Source organism: Mustela erminea, chromosome X, assembly GCF_009829155.1.
Source record: "Mustela erminea isolate mMusErm1 chromosome X, mMusErm1.Pri, whole genome shotgun sequence".
Taxonomy (NCBI): Eukaryota; Metazoa; Chordata; class Mammalia; order Carnivora; family Mustelidae; genus Mustela; species Mustela erminea.
The window spans coordinates 765,442-786,147 of NC_045635.1; the positions used below are offsets into that span (position 1 = coordinate 765,442).

The 20,706-nt window shown below is 49.7% G+C and overlaps 1 protein-coding gene across 4 annotated transcripts; it reads left to right on the forward strand.

Moving 5' to 3' along the window:
• The first annotated feature begins 287 nt into the window (after nucleotides 1–287).
• On the forward strand, nucleotides 288–19,505 carry CSF2RA (colony stimulating factor 2 receptor subunit alpha). 4 transcript variants are annotated; one of them, XM_032331724.1, is made up of 12 exons: nucleotides 290–415; nucleotides 5,161–5,262; nucleotides 6,457–6,599; nucleotides 7,840–7,963; nucleotides 11,106–11,235; nucleotides 11,323–11,495; nucleotides 13,220–13,353; nucleotides 14,517–14,546; nucleotides 15,287–15,422; nucleotides 16,997–17,093; nucleotides 18,796–18,877; nucleotides 19,041–19,505. In XM_032331724.1, exons 1-12 carry the CDS (start codon nucleotides 352–354, stop codon nucleotides 19,143–19,145), a joined length of 1,320 nt encoding a protein of 439 aa, XP_032187615.1. In that variant the 5' UTR covers nucleotides 290–351; the 3' UTR covers nucleotides 19,146–19,505. The 4 variants fall into 4 exon arrangements, 2 of the variants coding, with proteins under 2 accessions (XP_032187616.1, XP_032187615.1); XR_004282812.1 differs by lacking the exons at nucleotides 18,796–18,877; nucleotides 19,041–19,505 and adding an exon at nucleotides 17,219–17,891 and having other exon boundaries at nucleotides 289–415; nucleotides 16,997–17,164; XR_004282810.1 differs by lacking the exons at nucleotides 18,796–18,877; nucleotides 19,041–19,505 and having other exon boundaries at nucleotides 288–415; nucleotides 15,287–15,931; nucleotides 16,997–17,086.
• The last annotated feature ends 1,201 nt before the right edge of the window (nucleotides 19,506–20,706 follow it).

A 20,706-nucleotide genomic window follows, 5' to 3' on the forward strand; every position in this document is an offset into this window, starting at 1 on the left:
ATTGGCTGACATCTTCTCTGTGTTCTTCATAGACAGTGGCAGCCCAAATCTCAACACCTCTCCTCTTGCACTCGGCTTTGCTCTGCATATCCCAGCCAGCACGAGGGCTGTGTGTGGGGGTGTACACGAGTGTGTGGGTGTCACCCCCATGATCCACTCTCTTCTGGGAGCTGAGAAGCTGACGGGCTCACTCACCGTCCACAGGTTTCTCAAGTGTGTGTAATGAGAAAACATCACAGGAAGGGGTGGGCGCTAAGGAGAAAAGGGAAGTCTAGGGTTGAAATGTCTTGACAAGGCAATCACTGTGCTCACTTTGTGACCAGGCACAGAGCTGTCCAAGACGACAGCCAGATGTCGGAGCGCTGGGAAACTGAGAAAGAAAACAGGTGGCCAGAGCAGAGCCCGGTGCAGTGGGGTAAGGTGGCTCCCTTCATTCTCTGACTCTCAAATGTGCCTTGACACTCGGGTAGCTATTTCTGCTCCTGTTGCTTCTGCTGGCAGCTCCTGCTACAGATCAAGGAGCACCTAGGGGTGGGAAGTGGGAATCTCTGAATGAAGGCACCCAGCAGGGAGGCAGGCACTGAGCTCGTGAGCACTGCATTGAAAGGTCTGAGTTAGCCCCAGGGATTAGCCACCTTGCCCTGGGAGCAGGCTGAGCCCCTCTCGCAAGTCTGTGTATGTGAATATTAGAAGCCACTTTGGAATTACTACAGAGGCTTGGATGCATGTGGTCATCCACACAGGGAACCAGTGGTCCCTGGATCCTAGGGAGACACTTTGCTAGCAGTCACTTATCTCAGATCCCCTGGCCACCAAGTGCAGAGCCTGGCCAACCTGGGGGACAGGTGTCTTTGGGGACCACAACCTTTCCTTCCCTGTGTTGTCTCAGCATGACGACTGATTGCATTCCCCCAAAGGGCAGGGATCTCAGCATCCAAGCTCATCCAACGGACGCCCATAGATCGGGAGCACCTGCATGGCCCTGGGTCTTTGATCTGACCTAGTCTGACAGATGGAGCCGGTGTTTCTGCAGAACTTTAGGTTTATAGAAAGGGGAAGAAAACCCGGTCTGGGGAAAACTGAAAGGAGAAGGGAAAGTAGGTAGTCTGTGGACAAAAAAATAGCCAAGTGACATCTCAGTTTTCAGTCTTATGAAACAAAACCCCAGGCAAATCCACAGAGCAGGAGGGAAGAATGGAGAGTGTTGGCTTCATGGAGGTGGGGGTCCTCTTTTGGTGGGGAATGAGAATGAGCTGACTCAGGAAAAGGTGATGGTTGAGCATTCTGGATCCGTTGCATTTTGAGTTGTACGTTTCAAGGGATGAGCTCTATACTGTGTGAATGTCACCTCCGTTTTTAAAAATCAAGGCCAAAATTAGGTAAACGGACCATGAGAGTTCTCTGAACCTCACTTTCTTACCCACTTGCATGAGGATACTAGGAATGGCCTCCTAGAATGAGTGTGAGGGAGAAACTAGGAGCCAAGTGGAACGTGCCTACGCGTGGTCGGCCCAGGCTGTGGAGAAATACAACACTGATTACTTCATGCTGCTGCAGAATTATCCACTGTTGGCCAAGAGCCCCACATTGTGACTAACCATCTAATTGAAACAGCAACCCTTGCTAGATCATCTTGCATGGTGCTGTTGGGTATGTGATAATGTCGCTATTTGGGCTTTATTAGGGGTTGTTTTTTTTTTTTTTTTCTTAGATCAAGTTTACTGAAGTTTATGCTTTTGCTCCATCATGATGAGAGGCAAGTGGAGTTCAGTTTAGAGGAAGCGGAATGGGGAACTGTCCAGCGGAGGGCGTATTCCTATGCAGATTCCTTCTGATGGGGGGATGGGTTGTGCATCTGTAGGCACCTACTTTATGTCCAGCCCCAAAGCTGATGCTGTGGGAGGCTTGAAAAAGGTGCAGGAAAGCAGATTCCAGAAGCTTACCAGGGATGAATGGGATGGGGATGCTCCCTGCCTTGCTGTACTGAACCACCCTCTCCTAATTAAGGGTGGCTCTGCTCAAAGATTGCAGATGTGGAAAGCAGGGCAGAGAAAAGACAGTAACAGCAAAGGGGAAGGGTCTTCCCCAGGATCCTCTCAGGTGCATCATAGAGGCCCCCCCAACCCCATGCCAAGAACCCTGGACAAGAAGGGCTGGTTGGAGCAGGGTTTAGCTTGCAGATGGAGGAAGCCAGGAACTTACCCCATAGCACTGGAGTATAAGGTGTGTGGGAGGCCAGGGACATTCGGGAAGGTCTGCTCCATGGTTTTTATTTCCTCTTTTAGAGCAAGGGTGGTGCCCTAGGAGGGAGTGGGCTTGGGGAGGTTGGGAGGCAGGAACCCAAGGCTGTGTGCCGCTCCCCAGGGGCACTCTGGCACAGGTGCGCACATCTGGCTTGGGGAACTGGCTGGACTCTGCATCATTGGGCTCCAGCCTGGGAAGCTGGTGCAGGGACAGGGAAGAAGGGGCTGTAGCTTCTGGACAAGCCAGCTGACCCTCAAGGGCAGGGAATTCACAGCTCCAAGGTCTGTAGGGGCAAGGATCAGTAAGGTAAGGGATCCTATAGGTCCTACAGAGGGCAGACAAGCCCCCTGGGAGGGGCTGCACATCAATGAAGGGAGGTGCCAAAATGTGCTGAAGTAGCCACGTGTGGGAGGGAGGTGCTGGGTCCTGGTGGGAGCCGAGCTTCAGGGGAGTCCGGGGGAAGAAGAAGAGAGTCTGTGAAGACGGGTGCCAGCTTGGAGGTGAGGACATGCAGGTCCACAGGGTGGGTGTTGGGGGTGTGATGGCTGGATCTCCAAAAAGGAGACACTGGAAAGAATGAAACAGAGAAGGAATTGGTGACGGAGATGTCTAAGAGGGAGAAGGAGAGGAGGAGAAGGGAGCAGAGAAGGTAGGAAGAAGGGAAGGGAAGAAGGAAGGAAAAGAGAAAGCAGGGAAGAGAAACGGGAAGGAAAGAAGGAAAGAGGGAAGAAATTTGTGGCCGTTCGTTCGGTCGGCCCCCAGGAAGGTAATACACCAAGAGCAAAGAGACAGTGTTGAGACCAACCGACTCTATAAACCCAAGGACATGACAGAGAGAATGACTGTGCATGGTCAAAGAAGAGAGGAAGGAATCTGCAAGAGAAGGGAAGGCTTTGAAAGGATGAAGTCACGGGGAACACAGAGAGATGAACAGCAGACAGGCAGCGGCTGACGGGAAGAGAAGTTGTAGAGATGGAAGGCCCCATTACAGAGCACAACAACAACAACAACCAAAGAGCAAACACCAGCAAAAATCCCACCAGGGCAATGGTGGGCAGAGCCCAAGATGCCATCCCAAACCCACGCAGACCATCAGATGTTCTTTGTCGAGTGCAGCTGTCCGCGAACAGAGTCCTTTGCTTTTGTACTTACGTGTTGAAACGTTTTTAATAGCCTTTTTTTTTTGCCTTTTTTTTTTTTGCTTTTTTTTTTTTTTTTTTAAGAGCGGTTTTAGATTTACAGAAAAATTCAAGTGGGAAGTACAGGGGATGCCTACGTACGTGCTTCCCCGTTCACCCCGTCTCCACACTTATTAATATTAGGCATCAGTGGGGCACATCCGACATCACCGATGGGCCAATATTGATCCACTATTATTGATTAAAGCCCACAGTTTACATTAGACTCACTCTTGGTGTGGGACGTTCTATGGGTTTGCGCAGATATAGAGTGACATATACTCATCATCATAGAAATATACAGAGTAGTTTCACTGCCCTAAAAAATCCCCTGTGCCCTGCCTGCTCATCTGTCCCTCCCCCAAACCCTGGTGATGACTGATTTTTTTTTTTCTGTCTCCATATTTTTTCCTTTTCCAGAATGTCGTAGAATCTGAACCTTCCCGGATGTAGCATTTCAGACTGGCCTCTTTCACTTAACAAATGTATTTTAACATCCCCTATGCCTCTCGGTGCACTTACCCCTTTTTATTTTCCTCTTTTCTTTTTGTTTTTTTTTTTTTAACATATCATTTTTGATTCTTGCGAAACTCAAGTTTTAAAAAAAGAGGAAAAAAATCTCAAAAAAAAAAAAAATAATAAGCTGTTATTACCATCATGGAAACCTGAGCTATCATTCCTTTTTTCTTCCACCAAAAATCCATTCTAAAAACCTTCAGAGCATGTGTCAACCATACTCACATTAAAATTTCTTAAATAAAAATGTAAAAATTTTAATTATAATTAAATGAGAAAATAATCAAAGTGGGTGTAATATTCCCCAAAAAGCATCTTAAAGTCACTGTTACGTGTCTTCCATGGCTTCAAGGCTCATCTGAACCATGAACCATGAAGACAGACGGGCTGGTTTGTAGGTAGATTTGCAGGGCAGCAGTAGTATATCTCCACGTTGTAGGAGATCTTTTTGCAAGCTGTCCCTCTCAGGACGCTGATCCTGGAGAAAAGAGAAGTCAGCGGGGGGTTCCTGTTTTGGACCTCTTGTGGGTTCTGGCATAGGTGGACAGCTCCAGAGGACCTAGAATCCCAGTCGCTGACAAATGAAGGCTTAGACTGGGGAAGGGCTTAGTGAGCTTCTGCTCCACCCCTGACCCTGGCTAGAGAGGGAGGGACATGTCCAGGAGGCCAGGTGTGTGGAGCCAGAGCCTGATTCATGGGTCCAGCAGCCTGGGAACAACCCGGCCTGACTATCTCCACTGTTCTTTTGTGGACAATATGTTCATAAAGGGGCTGCTGATCCCAGACTCGGCCATATATCTTAGGGAGTGGATCTTGTTACCTGTGGTAGACGGGCTAATGTCCCCAGAGATGTCCATATCCTGATCCCCGTGTGGTGGACAGAATTATGGCCCCAGAGACATCCATGTCCTCGCCCAGGTTACAGACAGGAATGAAGTCACAGCTTGTGGGCAATTTGCCCCAGTGGCACAGAGTACGACGGGGTGGATTGGAGCCCCATGTCCACGCTGAAGGACAGGCCCTTGGTTCTGCCCCACCCTGAAGCTGGTTGTAAACTAGAGACCCTCTGCAGCCAGCAGTGACCCCCGGCTGGCCAGGTCAGTAGGCTGACCATCAGGCTGGGTTTAGTCCTGCACTCCCTAAGGAAACCTCACTGGGGCCCCCTTGCCAAGAATCCCCATGAGAGCTGATTTCCTCAAAGTGTGACTGTTTGTCCCTGCAGGTTTTCCTCATCCTTCGGGCAACCCCATGCGACTCCTGGCCATAACCATCCTGTTCTTCATGCTGCTGGACACAGTGTTCCTCCAGACTCTGGAGCATCAGGGTAAGTGTGTGAACCTGTTTGACCCTTCTCTGCCTGTCTCATTCCTACGTCCCGTGTGTCTTGGGGACACATCCTGATGCCTGAGTCCAATCGCATTTCATCTTCGTACTCATTGGTCAGCCAAGTGGCACAATCCAGGGTCACCAGAAGCTAAAGTATTTTCTTGATCATGCTCTGAAAGCCCCTTCCTGCTCCAGGCTTATGACGAGGTCATCCACCCTAGATGCAAACTGTAGGTCATCAGCCCCAAGTCTGAGCTACGGACGTGGAGGGTATCGCCCTGGCAGGGACTAATAAACATCTTGACTTAAACAGGTGAACAGAGGATACAAGGTGAGGCCACACACACTCAAGTCCCACCCCTTGGCAAAGGCAACGTTGACGGACCAGGGGCATAGAGGCCATGTGGCTGAGAGTTTCAGGAAACAAATGGACAATGGGCAGAACATCCTTAAGAAAAGAACTCCGGCCCATGACCTGCAGCAACCTGCCCAAGGGACCAGCCCTCATCTATGGGGACCAACCCACAGAGCCAGCCTGCTGTCTGCACATTAGATGTGGAAAAAGCCAGATGTCCATCCCCATGACAACCCAAGGAGCTAAATGATTCCTTCTGGAACAACAGGTCCCCAGTGGCCAGCACTTGATTCATAACCAACTGCTTCCCTATGTTTTGATCCCAGTTCCTATACAGGACCAACTAGAGAAAGCCAGATATGGTCCCCTAACCAGTCCCATGGGATGTCCTCCTTGTAGTGAGCCACCTGCATTCCCACACCCACAGCCCCTGCTCAGGACACAGCTGAATATTCCCTTTTGCCCACTGTGAAACTTTCCCACTCCCCTGTTTCCCCTTGGTCTCTGACAAATGCTAGTGGTGGTGGACAACTTCTTCACCGTGGCAGGCTCTGAGTCCACAGCCTCTGGTGCTCTCTCTTGGTAGGTCTTGGCTTACTGGCATGATAAGCATCTTAACATGGAGAAAAGGCACGGAGGTCCAGGTAGGAAGAAGAGATCCATCAAGGGGAGATTCCATGATGCATGTGTCAATGCCTTGAGGCCACCTGTGTGGATACGGGAAAGAACACCATGTCCCAGTCTTGATCTTGGCTTACAAGACATGGGATGGGTCAGCAGGCAATGGATAGAGGCAGGAAAAGTGTAATTTCTGAAACTGGTGATCCTTTCTTTCAGATCTTCCAAGTGCGGAAAGGGTCCCCCATCTAAATATGAAGTTTGATTCTTGGAGAATGAAACTGAGTTGGGACTGCGAAGAAAACACTACCTACCTCGAATGTGTGATGATTCACAAGGAGAATGGACCCATTAGCATAATAGTAAGACAGATTCATTACGGACGATTGCTGTCCTTTACAAAGCTCTCGTCATGTTAGAAACAAGGCAGCAACTGGTGGGAAAAGAGAGCATGTGTGTGACCCTGAGACACATCTAGGAGACATGCTTCTGGGTGCACCAGGAAAGTTAAGTTCTGGCCTGTGTCCAAGAGGTGCACCCTGATTCTCCGGGGAACTGAGGAACTCCTTGGAAAATGTCTTATCCCAAAAGGGAAGGGCGTTCAGCGCTCCCGGGTGAGGACCCCCAGCCCAAAAATCCTATGAGGTTAGCCCTGGTACAGGCTTCAGGGTGGGACCCTCAGGGATGCTCAAGCACCCAAGGAAGGTGAAATGAGGTACGCTTGTGGGATGGGGGCTCCAGTGCAACACAGGTAGGTTGCAATCGGGCACACAAATGCTCCCAGAATTTCCAGCAGTCACTTTCAGGGAGATGATATAGCCAACGACAGTTCCCCCTTCAGGGGGAAGACAAATGGATTATTCTGTGACTTTCAGTCTTCTGTACCCCTTCAAGGGGTGTTGCTTAGGGGATCTGCCCTCCTACCAACAGAAACAGCAGCCTTTTGCTCGACGGGTCCATCAAAAGTCATCCATGTGGCCGACTTAACCCTGAGAAAGAAATAGTTGGTCCCCCGTTCCCTGAAAACAAAGTTAGTGAATAGATACGATGAAAACAAATAGATACATGAAATAGATGATACGTGATACAATAGATGATACAAATAGATACATGAAATGAAAACAAATAGATACATGAAAACAAACTGAATAGATACGATGTAAACATGACGGCTGCGGGAGAAAGGGGTATGAGATAAGACAAGAAAACGGAAAAACATAAAAGAGTGTGCGTTAAGCTCCACGATGCTTAAAGTGATGAGAGATCTCGATGCTCAGAGCGGTGGTCCTCGGGTTAGCGTCACCTGAGAGCTTTGTTACAAATGCAGAATCCCCTGCCTACAACGGGCTGAACCAGAATCATTTTGACAAGATCCCCGGGGACTGAGGGCACACTAAAAGGGGACCTCTATTCCGACCTCCTAAACACTGGAGACTAGGCCACCAAGTCGAGGTGCCGCCTTCATGTGGGCAGGCTGACATCCACCCACCGAGAATGTCCATGGGTGGTGGCGGCATCTCGGGGTCCGTGGAAGAGCGAACAACACGGAGAGGAGAAAGAGAAAAGAGTTTCCTAATGTGCTGGCTGGTTGCATCTTTTTAGCCCCAGGAGAAAGAATGTCACTGCGAGTTTTCGGATTATTCTCTCCATGATGGAGTCACGCTTATGGTTAAAGTAAATAGCACCCAAAGACCGATTCCAGAAACCCTGGTCTACGCTAACTCAGGTAGGGAAAGCATCGCAGTGACCCTTCTGAACATCACTAGCTTCAAGGTAGAGACCTTCCCTTTATTTCTCTTCGGTTTTATTGAGATACACTGGACAATAGGTATTATATATATTTAAGGTATTTAACTTAAAGCTTTGATAGACATACATGCTGAGAAATAATTATTGCAATTACGGTATTATCCCTCCCTTCAGCCCCTGGAAAACACCGTTTCCTGTCTGTGTCGATGCATCTGCCCCGTGTTGGCTATTGTGAATAATACTGCGATGGACATGGGGGTGCATCTATCTTTTTGGGATCCAGATTTCATTTCTTTTGGAAATAGACCCAGAAGTAGGATTGCTGGGTCATATAGGAGTTCTGTGGTCGGTATTTAAAGAAAGGTCCGTGTTTTCCACAGTGGCCGCACCAACGTACGTTCCCAACGACACTGCACAAGGGTTCTCTTCTATGCACATCCTCACCAGTATTTATCTATTTTTTTTCTCTTTAATAGTCATTAAGTGACTATTAAAAGTGTGTGAGGTAATAGCTCAGTGTGGGTTTTATTAGCATTTTTTGGATGATGACTGACCTTGAGCATCTTCCTGCATAGCTGTGGGCCATCGGTACGTATTCTCCTGAAAAATGTCTATTCGGGTCCTCTGCCTGTTCAGTTTACGTTTTGTTTTGTTTTGTTTTCTAGTTTTTTGGTTTTGGGGGGCTTCGGGCTTTTTTTGCTGTTGAGTTGTTTGAAGTCCTTAGCTGTTTTAGATATTAAGCTTTTATCAGATAGATAGAGATTACAGATATTTTCTCCCACTCCATAGGTTGCCTTGTCTCTCTGCTGATTGTTTCCTTCTCTGAGCTGAAGATTTACAGTTTGATGGAATCCCAGTTGTCAGTTTTTGGGTTTGATGCCTGCGCTCTTGGTGTCATATCCAAAAAAGTCTTTGCCAAGACCAATGCCAAGAACTTTTTCCCGATGTTTTCTTCCACATGTTGTATGGTTTCCGGTTCTGTGTTTAAGTCTCTAATTGATTTTGACTTGATTTCCATACACAGTGACATAAGGTGACACCGGTTCATTCTTCTGCTTCTGGATGTCCATTTTTCCCATCCCCATCTAGTGAAGAGGGAACCCTTCATCCATTGTCTGTTCTTGGGACTCTCAATGAAGGTCCACCCTGTTGACCATAGATTTGTGGATTTATTTCTGGGCTCTCTGAGGTCCCATTGATCTATGTGTCTATCTTTAGGCCAGTGACATACTGTTTTGAGGACTATAGCTTTGCAATGTATTTTGAGATTAGGAAATGCGATGCTTCTAGCTTTGTCCTTGCTCAAGAGTGCTTTGGATCTTTGGAGTCTTTTGTTGAATTTTAGGGTTCTCTTTCTATTTCTGTAGAGAACGCCATTGGGATTTTGATAGGGATTGAGTTGATCTACAGATCACTTTGGGTAGTATGGACCTTTTGTCACCACTAGTTATCTCAATTCACAACCATGGAATCTCTTTCCATTTATCTGTGTGTTCTTAAATCTCTTAAATCTCTTTCATCTTAAATCTTAAATCTCTTTCGTCAATGTTTTATAATATTCATCAACGTAATTTTATAATATTCAATTTACTTCCTTGGTTAAGTTTATTCCCAAGTATTTTACCCTTTTGGTTGCTATTATGAATGGGATTATTTCTTTTTTTATTTTATTTTATTTTTAAGTAATCTATACACTCAACGTGGGGCTTGAAGTCACAAACCCAGGATCAAGAGCTGCCTGTTCTACTGACTGAGCTGGCTGAGCACCTCGGGATTATTTTTTTAATTCCTTTCTCGAATAGGTTGTTATTAGTGTATACAAATGCTACTGATTTTTGTATGTTGATTTTATATCCTGCAACTTTAATACATTTATTTATTAGCTATAACAATGTCCTTCGTTTGGCCTTTAGTTTTTTCCCACACACATGGTCATGCTATCATCAAATGGAGATAAGCTTACTTTTTTAAAAAAATTTGGATACTTTTATTTCTTTTTCTTGTCTAATTGTTCTGGCTAGGACTTCCCATACTATGCTAAATAGAAGTGGTGAGAGTGCCTACCTTGGCCTTGTTTCTTACCTTACAAGGTAAGCTTTCAGTTGTGTTTTTTGTTTTTCTTTTCCCCATTGAGTGTGGTTTTTAGCCATGGGCTGTCCATATTTGTTCTTTATTGGGTTGAGGCAAATTTCATGCATACCTATTTTATGGAGAGTATTTTTTTTTAAAGATTTTATTTATTTATTTGACAGAGAGAAATCACAAGTAGATGGAGAGGCAGGTGGGGGGGGGGGAAGCAGGCTCCCCGCTGAGCAGAGAGCCTGATGTAGGACTCGATCCCAGGACTCTGAGATCATGACCTGAGCCAAAGGCAGCGGCTTGACCCACTGAGCCACCCAGGCGCCCCGAGAGTTTTTTTTATCATGAATGGAATCTGAATTTTCTCCTACATTTTGAATTTCCTACATTGTGTGTAGCTACTGAGATGACTCTGTGATGTTTTCTTTCGTTCTATTAAAATGGTGCCACACAGCGATTGATTTCCATGCATTGACTCATCTTTGCACGTGGGGATAAGTCTACTCGGTTACAACGTGCAATCCTTTTAACGTGCCGTTGGATTTGCTTGTTAGTATTTTGTTAACGATTTTTTACATTTACGTTTATTAGGATATTGGGATGTGATTTTCTTTTCTCATCTCTTAGGGTTGTGATATCATGGTGATCCTGTCCTCATGAAATGAATTTGGAAGTGCTGCCTCTTCTTCTATTTTTTGGAACAGTTTAAGAAGGATTGGGGGCAGGAGGTGCCTGGGTGGCACAGTCAGTTGAGCATCTGACTCTTGGTTTCTGCTCAGGTCCTGATCTCAGTTCATGAGATTGAGCTCTCCACTGGCCTCCATGCTCAGAGGGAAATCTGTTAGGGATTCTCTCTCCCTCCCCCTCTGCTCCTCTCACTCATGCTCTCTCTCGCTCTCTCTCTCAAATAAATCAATTAATCTTAAAAAAAAAAAAGGGGGGGTTGGAATTAATTATTCTTTGGATGTTTGGTAGACATTCCAACCATGAAACCATGTGGTCCATTTCCCACAAATTATTTTGTTTTTGTGTCTTCTCAGGTGGGAATGGCACAGCTGCCCAGAATTTCTCCTGTTTTATCTACAATGCAAACTTCATGAACTGCAGTTGGGCAAAGGGTCAGGGTGCCCCTGATGATGTCCAATATTTTTTGTATATAAGAGACTCGAGGTAAGTGTTGAGCTCAGGTAGACAATCCCAAGACGTATGGGCCAGAGGAAGCCCAGATTGTTCTCTGAACACTTTTGAATTTTATAGGAAAAGAAGGGAAAGAGAGTGTCCTCATTACATAGAAGACTCGGGAACCCACGTGGGATGTCACCTGGAAGACCTCTCGGGATTAACTAACTACAATTACTTCCTGGTGAACGGTACCAGCCAAAGGACGGGGGTCCAGTTCTTTGATTCGGTTCTGTCGTGGAAGAAAATCGGTAAGAGCCACGTCCTGTGGTGTAAACAGATGCTTAACAGGTGAACTAAAGGGAGTTTGTGGGGAAGTTTGGAAGGATGGAAATTTTTTCTTTCATGGTTCTGGAGGCCAGATACCCAGAATCAAGGTGTTAGCGTGGTTGCTTCCTTCTGGAAGGAGGCCAACCCATCCTTTTAGTCTGAATTAAACCGGGTGATAAGAAGTGGTTCCCCCCAGAAGAAGCAAGAGTCTTCCAATACCCTCACAGCCTCCAAGAGCTGGCTGTCCAGACAGGAAGATGTTTTGCCTGAAGTCAGACTGTGAAGCCCCTTGAGGACCAAAGGCAGGATGTTCAAACCGGGAGATGGAGGTTAACTCTGACCCTTTTGCGGCCGTCCCCCATGGGTAGCACGCACAGCCTTCTCTTGCTGTTTTGGGGGACACCATTGGCAAACGGATGCCAACTCTCCAGTTAATCTACTTCACAGGCCATTGCCAACCCCGACTCTCCACCTCCACGTCACCTGTTGGGGGAGCTCCAGGTGTGTGTACCCAGCCAGGTAGCTGCTGTGCTCCCCACCTCTCAGGCTCTGCATTTCCTGCTCCTTGCGGCAAGACAAACGTCCTGTGGCCCAGACTCAGCCACCCTCCTCCCGAGGAAATCCCCATTTTTTCTTTTTCCCTCCCCATGTTTCTAACCTTTTTATTTATCTCAGGAAATCCCAATATTATTTCAAACTTCAATCCTGTGCCATTGTGACTGACAGTAAGAAATTGCATGTTTGGTCTCTGTCCTTTCAAGCACAGAATGGCCACAACCCTAGGAATTTCCCCGGGAGGAGAGCAGTAAGGTGTGCCTTTTGTTATGTTAAGCAGTTGACGCTGAAAAGCCCCAAAGGACGGGGGTCGGTTGCCAGGGGAACCAACTAGGTGATAAAAGGATTGGAATGTTCAGTCCCCTCCTGTGACCTCCTGGACCAGGACTGGAAAGGAGCGGGTGGCTGACCTCAGTCCCCAATGGGCAATGATTTTAATCACCGTGTTTACATAACGAAACCTCCCTAAAATCCCAAAAGGATGGGGTTTGGACCTGGGTTTGGTGGACATGTGGGGGTTTGGGAAGAGAGATACCCCTGACGAGCCCCTTCCCCACACCTGGCCCCATGCATACTTTTTCTGGCTGTTCCGGAATTAAAGCCATTAATAATAAACCCATGACCTAGCGAGTGACGTGTTTCCTTGGGCTCTGTGAGTCGCTGTAGCAGATTAATAGAACCCGAGGAGGAGGTCCTGGGAACTTCTATCTGCAGCTGGTGGGTCAGAACCATGGGTGACAACCTGGATTTGTGACGGGCATCTGACCTAGGGGGTGACGGGCAGTCTTGTAGGGCTGAGCCTTGGGAGATCTGACACCACGTCCAGGGAGATAGGTCAGAATTGAGTTGAATTGTAGGACACCCCACCAGTTGTCTGAGAATAGCTTGATGGTGGGAAGGGGGACCCCACGCATCAGAACTGGGTGCAGAGTCCCACATGCACATCACAAAATGAGCACAGAACTGTCCTCCGTGCACCGCTGAAACGGCACACATCCCAGTGGTCTTCTTCCCCAAGAGGCAATACTCAGACCCACACAGACTCTGGCCTCTGTGTGACTCCAGGGAGCTGCCTACAGAACTGGGTCTGACCTCCGTGGCCCAGCAGATGCCCGCTGGTTCAGGGGAGTGTCCTGGGATCTCATTACAGAAATATATAGCCCACCCAACAATATCAGCGTGCTCTGCAACGAGTCCCACTGCCTGATCTGTTGGGAGAAGCCCAAGACCCGATACAGGCTGTCCAACATGGAGTTCAAATACCAGCTGGACATCCAGAGAAAGGTGAGTGGACTCTGCCCCAAGCAGGACATTGTGCCTCAAGGAGCAGAGGGCAGCAGCCCCTGTGACTCACGGTGAGGGCCCAGGTCATGGGAGATGGGCAGGGCTAGGTGATCCATGGGGAGGAACACAGGGGTGGCTGTGTGGACAGGATGCTCTGGGCGTGAAGTTAACCACCACAGCCAGTCCAGGAGGGGTAGCCACACACCCAGCTGGATCCTGCAAGCCTTCAGAGGGCGCTGGAGATCTCCAAGCAGATGCCGAACAGAGAGGACCTTCTGCTACTTGTCCACTCATACCCCACCTGGAGAAGAGGGATTTTCTCTACCACATCCACCTGGACCCAGTGTAGATAAGGGAGAGCCTCTGCTCCAAGTCCAACTGGACCCATTGTAGACAAGAGAGAGCCTCTGATCCAAGTCCAACTGGACCCAGTGTAGACAAGAGAGAGCCTCTGCTCCAAGTCCAACTGGACCCAGTGTAGACAAGAGAGAGCCTCTGCTCCAAGTCCAACTGGACCCAGTGTAGACAAGAGAGAGCCTCTGCTCCAAGTCCAACTGGACCCAGTGTAGACAAGAGAGAGCCTCTGCTCCAAGTCCAACTGGACCCAGTGTAGACAAGAGAGAGCCTCTGCTACAAGTCCAACTGGACCCAGTGTAGACAAGAGAGAGCCTCTGCTACAAGTCCAACTGGACCCAGTGTAGACAGGAAGACTCTCTGCTCCGCATCCACTTGGACCCACTGTAGATGAGGGGAACCCTCTGCTCCACACCCACACGGATCCAGTGTAGACAAGGGGGACTCTGCTCCCCACCCACATAGACTCAGTATAGACAAGGGGAACTCTCTGCTCCACATCCACCTGGACCCAGTGTAGACAGTGGGACCCTCTGCTCCACGTCCCCTTGGACCCTTAGCTGGACCCATCAGTAGCTGCGGTTCAAGGACGAGGCATGATCAGGGCCCTCCTCGGTGGCCAAGTCCATACCCCCGTCTGCGTGACTTGAGGAGAAGAACGTACAGAGGGAGCTCAGCCCTTCCCATGGCCCCAACTCTTGGGGTTACCCCATGACTACAGTCAAAGGAGACAATGAACGGATCCTGTAAAAATCTTCAAAATGGAGAAAAGTAAACCTAGGTCTTTTTCTTTCTTTGTTTTTTTCTAGAGCAATAAGGAAAACAGCGAGAATCAACTGGTAAGTTAAGACTCTGACCCAAAATACCATCCCGTCATGTAACTGTCCAAGGTTACTCAAGTGGACACGTGGCCAGGATGAGGTGGGAGTTGAATGAGAGGGTGGCCGCTCCCCAGAGGGCAGTCCTGTCAGGGATGTAGGGACGCTCCCAACAGTCCTGCTGTGGGAGGAGGGCTCATCTGGGCACACCTGCCCTGTCCCATTTGTTGAAATTAGTGACCTCCCCCCACGTGCATCTATGTTGGTCAAGAAAATACTCCTTTGGGTTTGAAGGAGATTGTTTCTTCCTTCAAAACGCCTCTAGCAGAAGATCATCCAAGCCCTTTATGGTGGCGTGTCCTAAGTCCCAGCACTACGGTGACCTCAGTGTCCTCTGCTGTGCAACTGGGGGCTTTTACTCAGTTAACGTCCTTCCTGGGACGTTACCCATCGGTGGCTCTGCTCCTGTCCCGTGTACCCCCTGAACGTTTTCTGCATCTGTGTTGATGAGCACCCAAGAAGTGTCCCATGGTGAATGGACCATGGGTGGTCCATGGTGAATGGGGGACTTGCCCTTGATGCTGTTTCTCACGGTGAGGACACGGTTCCCATTGCCCTCTTTCCGCGGTGCATGTTCCACGCCTGGATCAGGAAAGCGTGCTTGGACACTGTCATACATCCCGGTGGTGGGAAAAGACATTCTAGCCCCTCTTTTTGGAAGGCGGGACACCGCGCTCTCACACTTTTTCTTTTGTCCAAAGATTGAGGTGCCCGGTAATTTGGAGAATAGCTACAACTTCCCAAGTCCGGAGCCCAGACCCAAGCATACTGTGAAAATAAGGACCTCGGACGCACGGATCCAGAAGTGGGGCGCCTGGAGCCAGCCCATTGAGTTTGGTACATGTCCTGGGCACGTTCCTCCATCCATCCCTGAGACCTTCCCATTCCTGTCCCCAGCCCAGGCCCTGCCACCGCACCATCTCCAGCTCAGTCCCCAGTCCCATCCTTGTCCCTGTCACCATCCCCAGAGACTCCCAGACGGAGGAATTCCCATCCACGGGTCTCCACGGGGCTCTGTTCCTTCAAAGAATGGACAACCCACCCAGCCTCCCACAGGGGCTGCCTCAGCTAGAAAAGATGAGTCACTCCTGGTCCCCACCAACCTTGTTCACGTCATGCTCCCGGCCAGGGGAACACGGACATCCACATTGGGCGTGTTTTCTCCGCATCAAGAGGGAGCTATTCATTCCAGGGAACTCGATTACCAACACCTTCCGCCATTTTCTTCCCTGGAACCTTGAAGGGTTGGCAAGAATTTAATGGTTTGGACCCAAAGCCCATAGAGTCCTCAAGAAATCTGCATTTCCGCACTACCTCTCCCTCCCGAATATTTTCAAAGCGTTTCAGTAAGCATTTGATGCATGCAATTTTGTGGGTTGTTTTTTTTTTTTTCCCTGATCCAAAAGCAAATGAAAAAAATCCTTATTTTTTCCTCATATAAAATGTATGTGAAATATTCATCCAGAGATAAAACATAAGTTCGAAGAGATAAGACAGGGGCTTCTTTACTCTGACTCCAAAATGAGGAACAACAAAATTAAAAAAATAATAATAATAGGTCAATGGGCATTCATCAAAATTAAAAACCTTTGTAACACCTGGAATGGGCACTTTTTAAGTAAAATTGTCATTATTATTATTGTTATTACTTTGTAACAGGGCACATTTCGTCTATTAATATGGAAAACTCTCAAGACTCCATTCAATTTGGTTATGGCCATCCTCAGAGGATTGGGTTTCTTTTCTTTTCTTTTTTTTTTTTTTTAAAGATATCACTTATTTTTTTTGAGAAAGAACCACAGAGGAAACACAAGCAGGGGGAGTGGGAGAGGGAGAAGCAGGCTTCCGGCCAAGCAGGGAGCCCGATGTGGGGCTCAATCCCAGGACCCCGGGATCGTGACCTGAGCCGAAGGCGGACGCTTAAGTGACTGAGCCCCCCAGGCACTCCCAAGGGAGTGAGTTTTTTAATAAAAATAGTAACATAAGATGTGCCCTGTTGGAAAAATAACAAATTGTAAAATGTGCCCATTGCAGATGGTAAGCAACCCAGAGGATTATTACTAGTTGTGAGGCAACTTTGTTCAAACCTGGAAATGGGTATTTTGGGGGTGGGGTCCACTGTTAATTCATTTAGTTATTTTTACTTTTTTTTTTTTTTTTTTACTGATTTATGTTTGGGTCCATTTTTATATCGTGTCGTGGTGCCGCGCGAGCACGTTACCGTTGGGAGGGTCGTGAGGCTGCTTTGCCTCGTGCACGGCTCTGTGGGACGGGTTCGGGGTGGGCACGTGGGGGTCGATTTTTCCCGCTCTGAGCCTTTCTGGGAAGCCTTGAACCGGCGAGGGAAGGAGCCAGCCGTGACCTGACCGTCCACCCGAAGGGGTCCATGGTGTGCCCCCCTCTGTCTGCAGGCTCCGAGGAAACCGCGCCCAGCCTCGTGCCCATCTATGCGCTGGTGGTCCTGGGGACCCTCATCACGGTCCTGACCCTTGGCTGCCTTTTGAAAAGGTAAAACCCCGCGGACGGGTTGGCGTCATCCTTGCAGACGGACGAGACGGACAAGGCGCTCGTTGGGAGGGAACTCAGAGAACCCAGTGCTGTGACGGCCCTCCGGGGAGGTGTAGCTGGCAGCCAACGGGGGCCTTGCCCTGACCCTCGAGGGGCAGCACCGGCCGCACGTTCTCCGATGCTTCCAGGCCCCTGGGTTGCCCTGAGCCCACCCGTGAGCCCTGTCCCTCCAGCTGGACGTGGACCCGCACCAAGCTCAGCTGTGCTCACGGACGGGCTGCGTTCAGCCTCATGGGAAGGACCTTCCTCTTTCTGGAACGTCTCCCCACAACCCCTCGTCCAGCCCTTCATGTCCCCCCATAAGTCTTGCAGAGTCCTAGGGGCCCGCCTAAGGCCACTCCTCCTACACCCTGTCGGGACCCAGGAGGTGTCCTCCGGTGCTCACCCCTCGATGACCCCGATCCTAATCTAGCGTCCCCTGTGCATTTCCCTGAGCACTGACAGGCGAGCTAACGGCACAGGAATGTAGCCTAGGGACAAGGACAGGACTCTGCCCGGCCTGCTGGACGGGAGCTGATCCAGCACCAGTCTGGGAGCCTGGACCCGAGGGCAAAGGGGAACAGGGGCCGCCCCGCAACCCGCTGCCGGAACGGGACGGAGCGCGTGCTTTGCATGAGAATAGTTATCTTAATGAAAAGCTGTTTGAGTTTCCTGTGGCCACCGGGGAAAAAAATGACCACAACCAGAAGGTTTGAAACAACAGAAATGAATCATCTCCCAGGTCTGGAGACCAGAAGTCTGAGATCCAGGCGGGGCAGGGCCGCTGAGATCCAGGCGGGGCAGGGCTGTGCTGGCTCCTGAGGCTCCTGGGGAGGCTCCTTCCTGCCTCTTCCCGCTTCTGAGGCTCCAGGCGTCCCCGGGCTGGTGGCCGTGTCTCTCTCATCTCTGCCTCTGTCCTCACATGGTTTCTCCTCTGCGTCTGTGTCTCCCCTCCCGTGTCTTGCGAGGACCCCTGTCCTTGGATTTAGGGCCACCCTGATCCAGGATGAACTTATGCTCCCTTGATTACAACGGCAAAGACCTGATCTCCCAACATGGTCCCGTTGCCAGATTCTGGGGTTCAGGACTTGAATATACATTTTGGGGGGACAGTACGGAGCTCAGCAGAAGCACCTTCAGGTGTCACGGAACCGGGGGTGCTGTCCCTTTGGTAAGAGAGAAAGCAACTGCCCCCTTGAAAATGCAGCAAGACTGCAATGTTCGGCAAAGACGAAGTCCGCTGTTTAAGTACAAACACTAGGATTCGGGGCAAACCTTTAACCCAGCACATAGAAACCTGCCACACCGGGAACCGCTGCTCATCATGGTGTGGGTTTAGAAGGGACACGCGCCTCGTGATCCGCAGGGACCCTGGGCTGCCTCGGCTGCCTGTGTCTGGCCACGTCCCCCACTCTAGTCCCTGTGCCCAAGTGAGTCAGCGAAGGTTCTAGAAACATCCTAAACCCTATGCGTTCCTATAGCGTGTCTTGTTGGCTCACGGATCTCAAATTTGAGGGGTCCCGCCGTGACTCTTCCGTAGAATTGTTTTCAGCTCGCGGCCCGCAGGCTTCTGCCACCGCGGGCAGGAGGACGCGTTCCTCCTCGCGGCCAGAAGGACGTGTGTCCCCAGGCTCTGCACCTCACACGCTTCCGGTCTCCCTAGGTTCCTCGCATCACAGACTTTATTCCCACCAATCCCGCGCATCAAAGACAAGTGGACGGACAGCCATCGGCCTGACCACCAGGTGGGTGAGGCAGGGACAGAGCGGAGAACCAGGATGGGGAGGACGCCCCAGCGCGTCTGCCCAAGGGGGACCGCGGTGTCCTCGTGGGGTCTGGCTGGCATCCCGGTCCTGCTCGCCGGCTGACCTGAGACCCCAGCAGCCCCATGCTCCCTTTCCTCCTCAGGTCATCTGGGAGAACTTCACCTCGGACACGGAAAAAGGTGACAACGAGGAGATCCTAACGGTGCAAGAAGTCACAGTGGCCCCGGCGAGTGTGGAGACTGCATAGACGCTTCCGGCCCGGGAACATTCTGGAAGCTGCTTTTTTTTTTTTTTTTTAATTATCATTATTGTTGTTTTGAGCGTTTATTTATATAGTAGTTTTTCTTTTTTTTACTTGAAAAGAATGTGATTTTTTGCAAAGATGCCTGTCGTCGGAAGGCTCACTGAACGCGCTGGGAACCAACGCCGTGATGCACCTGCTTCTCTCCCGGGAAACAGAGAACTCTTCCTTGCTTTACGGTGGCTCGGATACTCTCCTGGCAGCAGCCACCAGGGCTGAGATGTGGGTCTCTGGCATGTCTGTGGTCCCCATGGGAGCACTGCCCTCCTCTGTTTCTCTAATAGCTGCAGCCCAGCCATGTATAGGGACCATCCCGTTTGCCAACTAACGTGACACATTCCAAGGCTCTGGGAATCAGGGTGTGGACATCTTTGGGGACATTGTTCCCTCCACCGCGTGAGGATCAGGACATGGACATATTTGGGACATGGTTCTGTCTACCACATGGGGATCGGGACGTGGACATCTTTGGGGACATGTTTCCATGAAGCACCTGGGGATAGGAATGTGGACATATTTGGGACATGGTTCCCTCCAGCACATGGAGATCGGAATGTGGACGTCTTTGGGGACATGGTTCCATCCACCACTTGAGCACTGGGACATGGACGTCTTTGGGGACATTGTTCCTTCCACCATGTGGGGATTGGGACATGGACATCTTTGGGGACATGGTTCTGTCTACCACGTGGGGATCGGAATGTGGACATCTTTGGGGACATGGTTCTGGGGATCGGGATGTGGACGTCTTTGGGGACACGGTTCCATCCACCACTTGAGCATTGGGACATGGACGTCTTTGGGGACATTGTTCCTTCCACCATGTGGGAATTGGGACATGGACATATTTGGGACATGGTTCTGTCCACCATGTGGGGATCGGGATATGGACGTCTTTGGGGACATGGTTCCGTCCACCAGACATGGATCGGCACGTGGACGCCTTCGTCTGCAGCATGGGCGGGGATGGGAGGGCACTTCTCGCGAGGATCCCGAGACCAGCTCTGCACCTTGACTTCTGAGACACGTGAATATGAACCCTGCAAGCCGCCCGCCCAACCACATGAAGGTAAGAAGCAGGGAAGGGTCTAATACAGGTCTTGTTGAGACGAGAAGCAAGTCCCACGCAGGGAGGGAACGTGGCCGTGAAGGGCCACAAGCGCACATGCAGCGGGGACCTGCGGAAAGTCTTAGAAGCCAACGAGAGCGTCTTGTGAAAACCACAGCTCACGTGGCGTTGTGTTTGTTGATGAGGACAAAGCTCACAGGGAGAGCAGATGGATCTGGAAATATGGATACATGTAGACACAGAGACAGGTATATCCGCTTAGAAAGATACATTCAGAAGAGAGGAAACAATGTATGTGGACGGATACACCGAGGGAGAGACAGATACATATTTGGAGAAAAATGGATGCGCATACATGCCCAAAATACACATGAATATGATTGATCGGAAGGAAGTGGTTCATACGATGGTGGGGCTGGTCTGTGTGACACCTGTAGG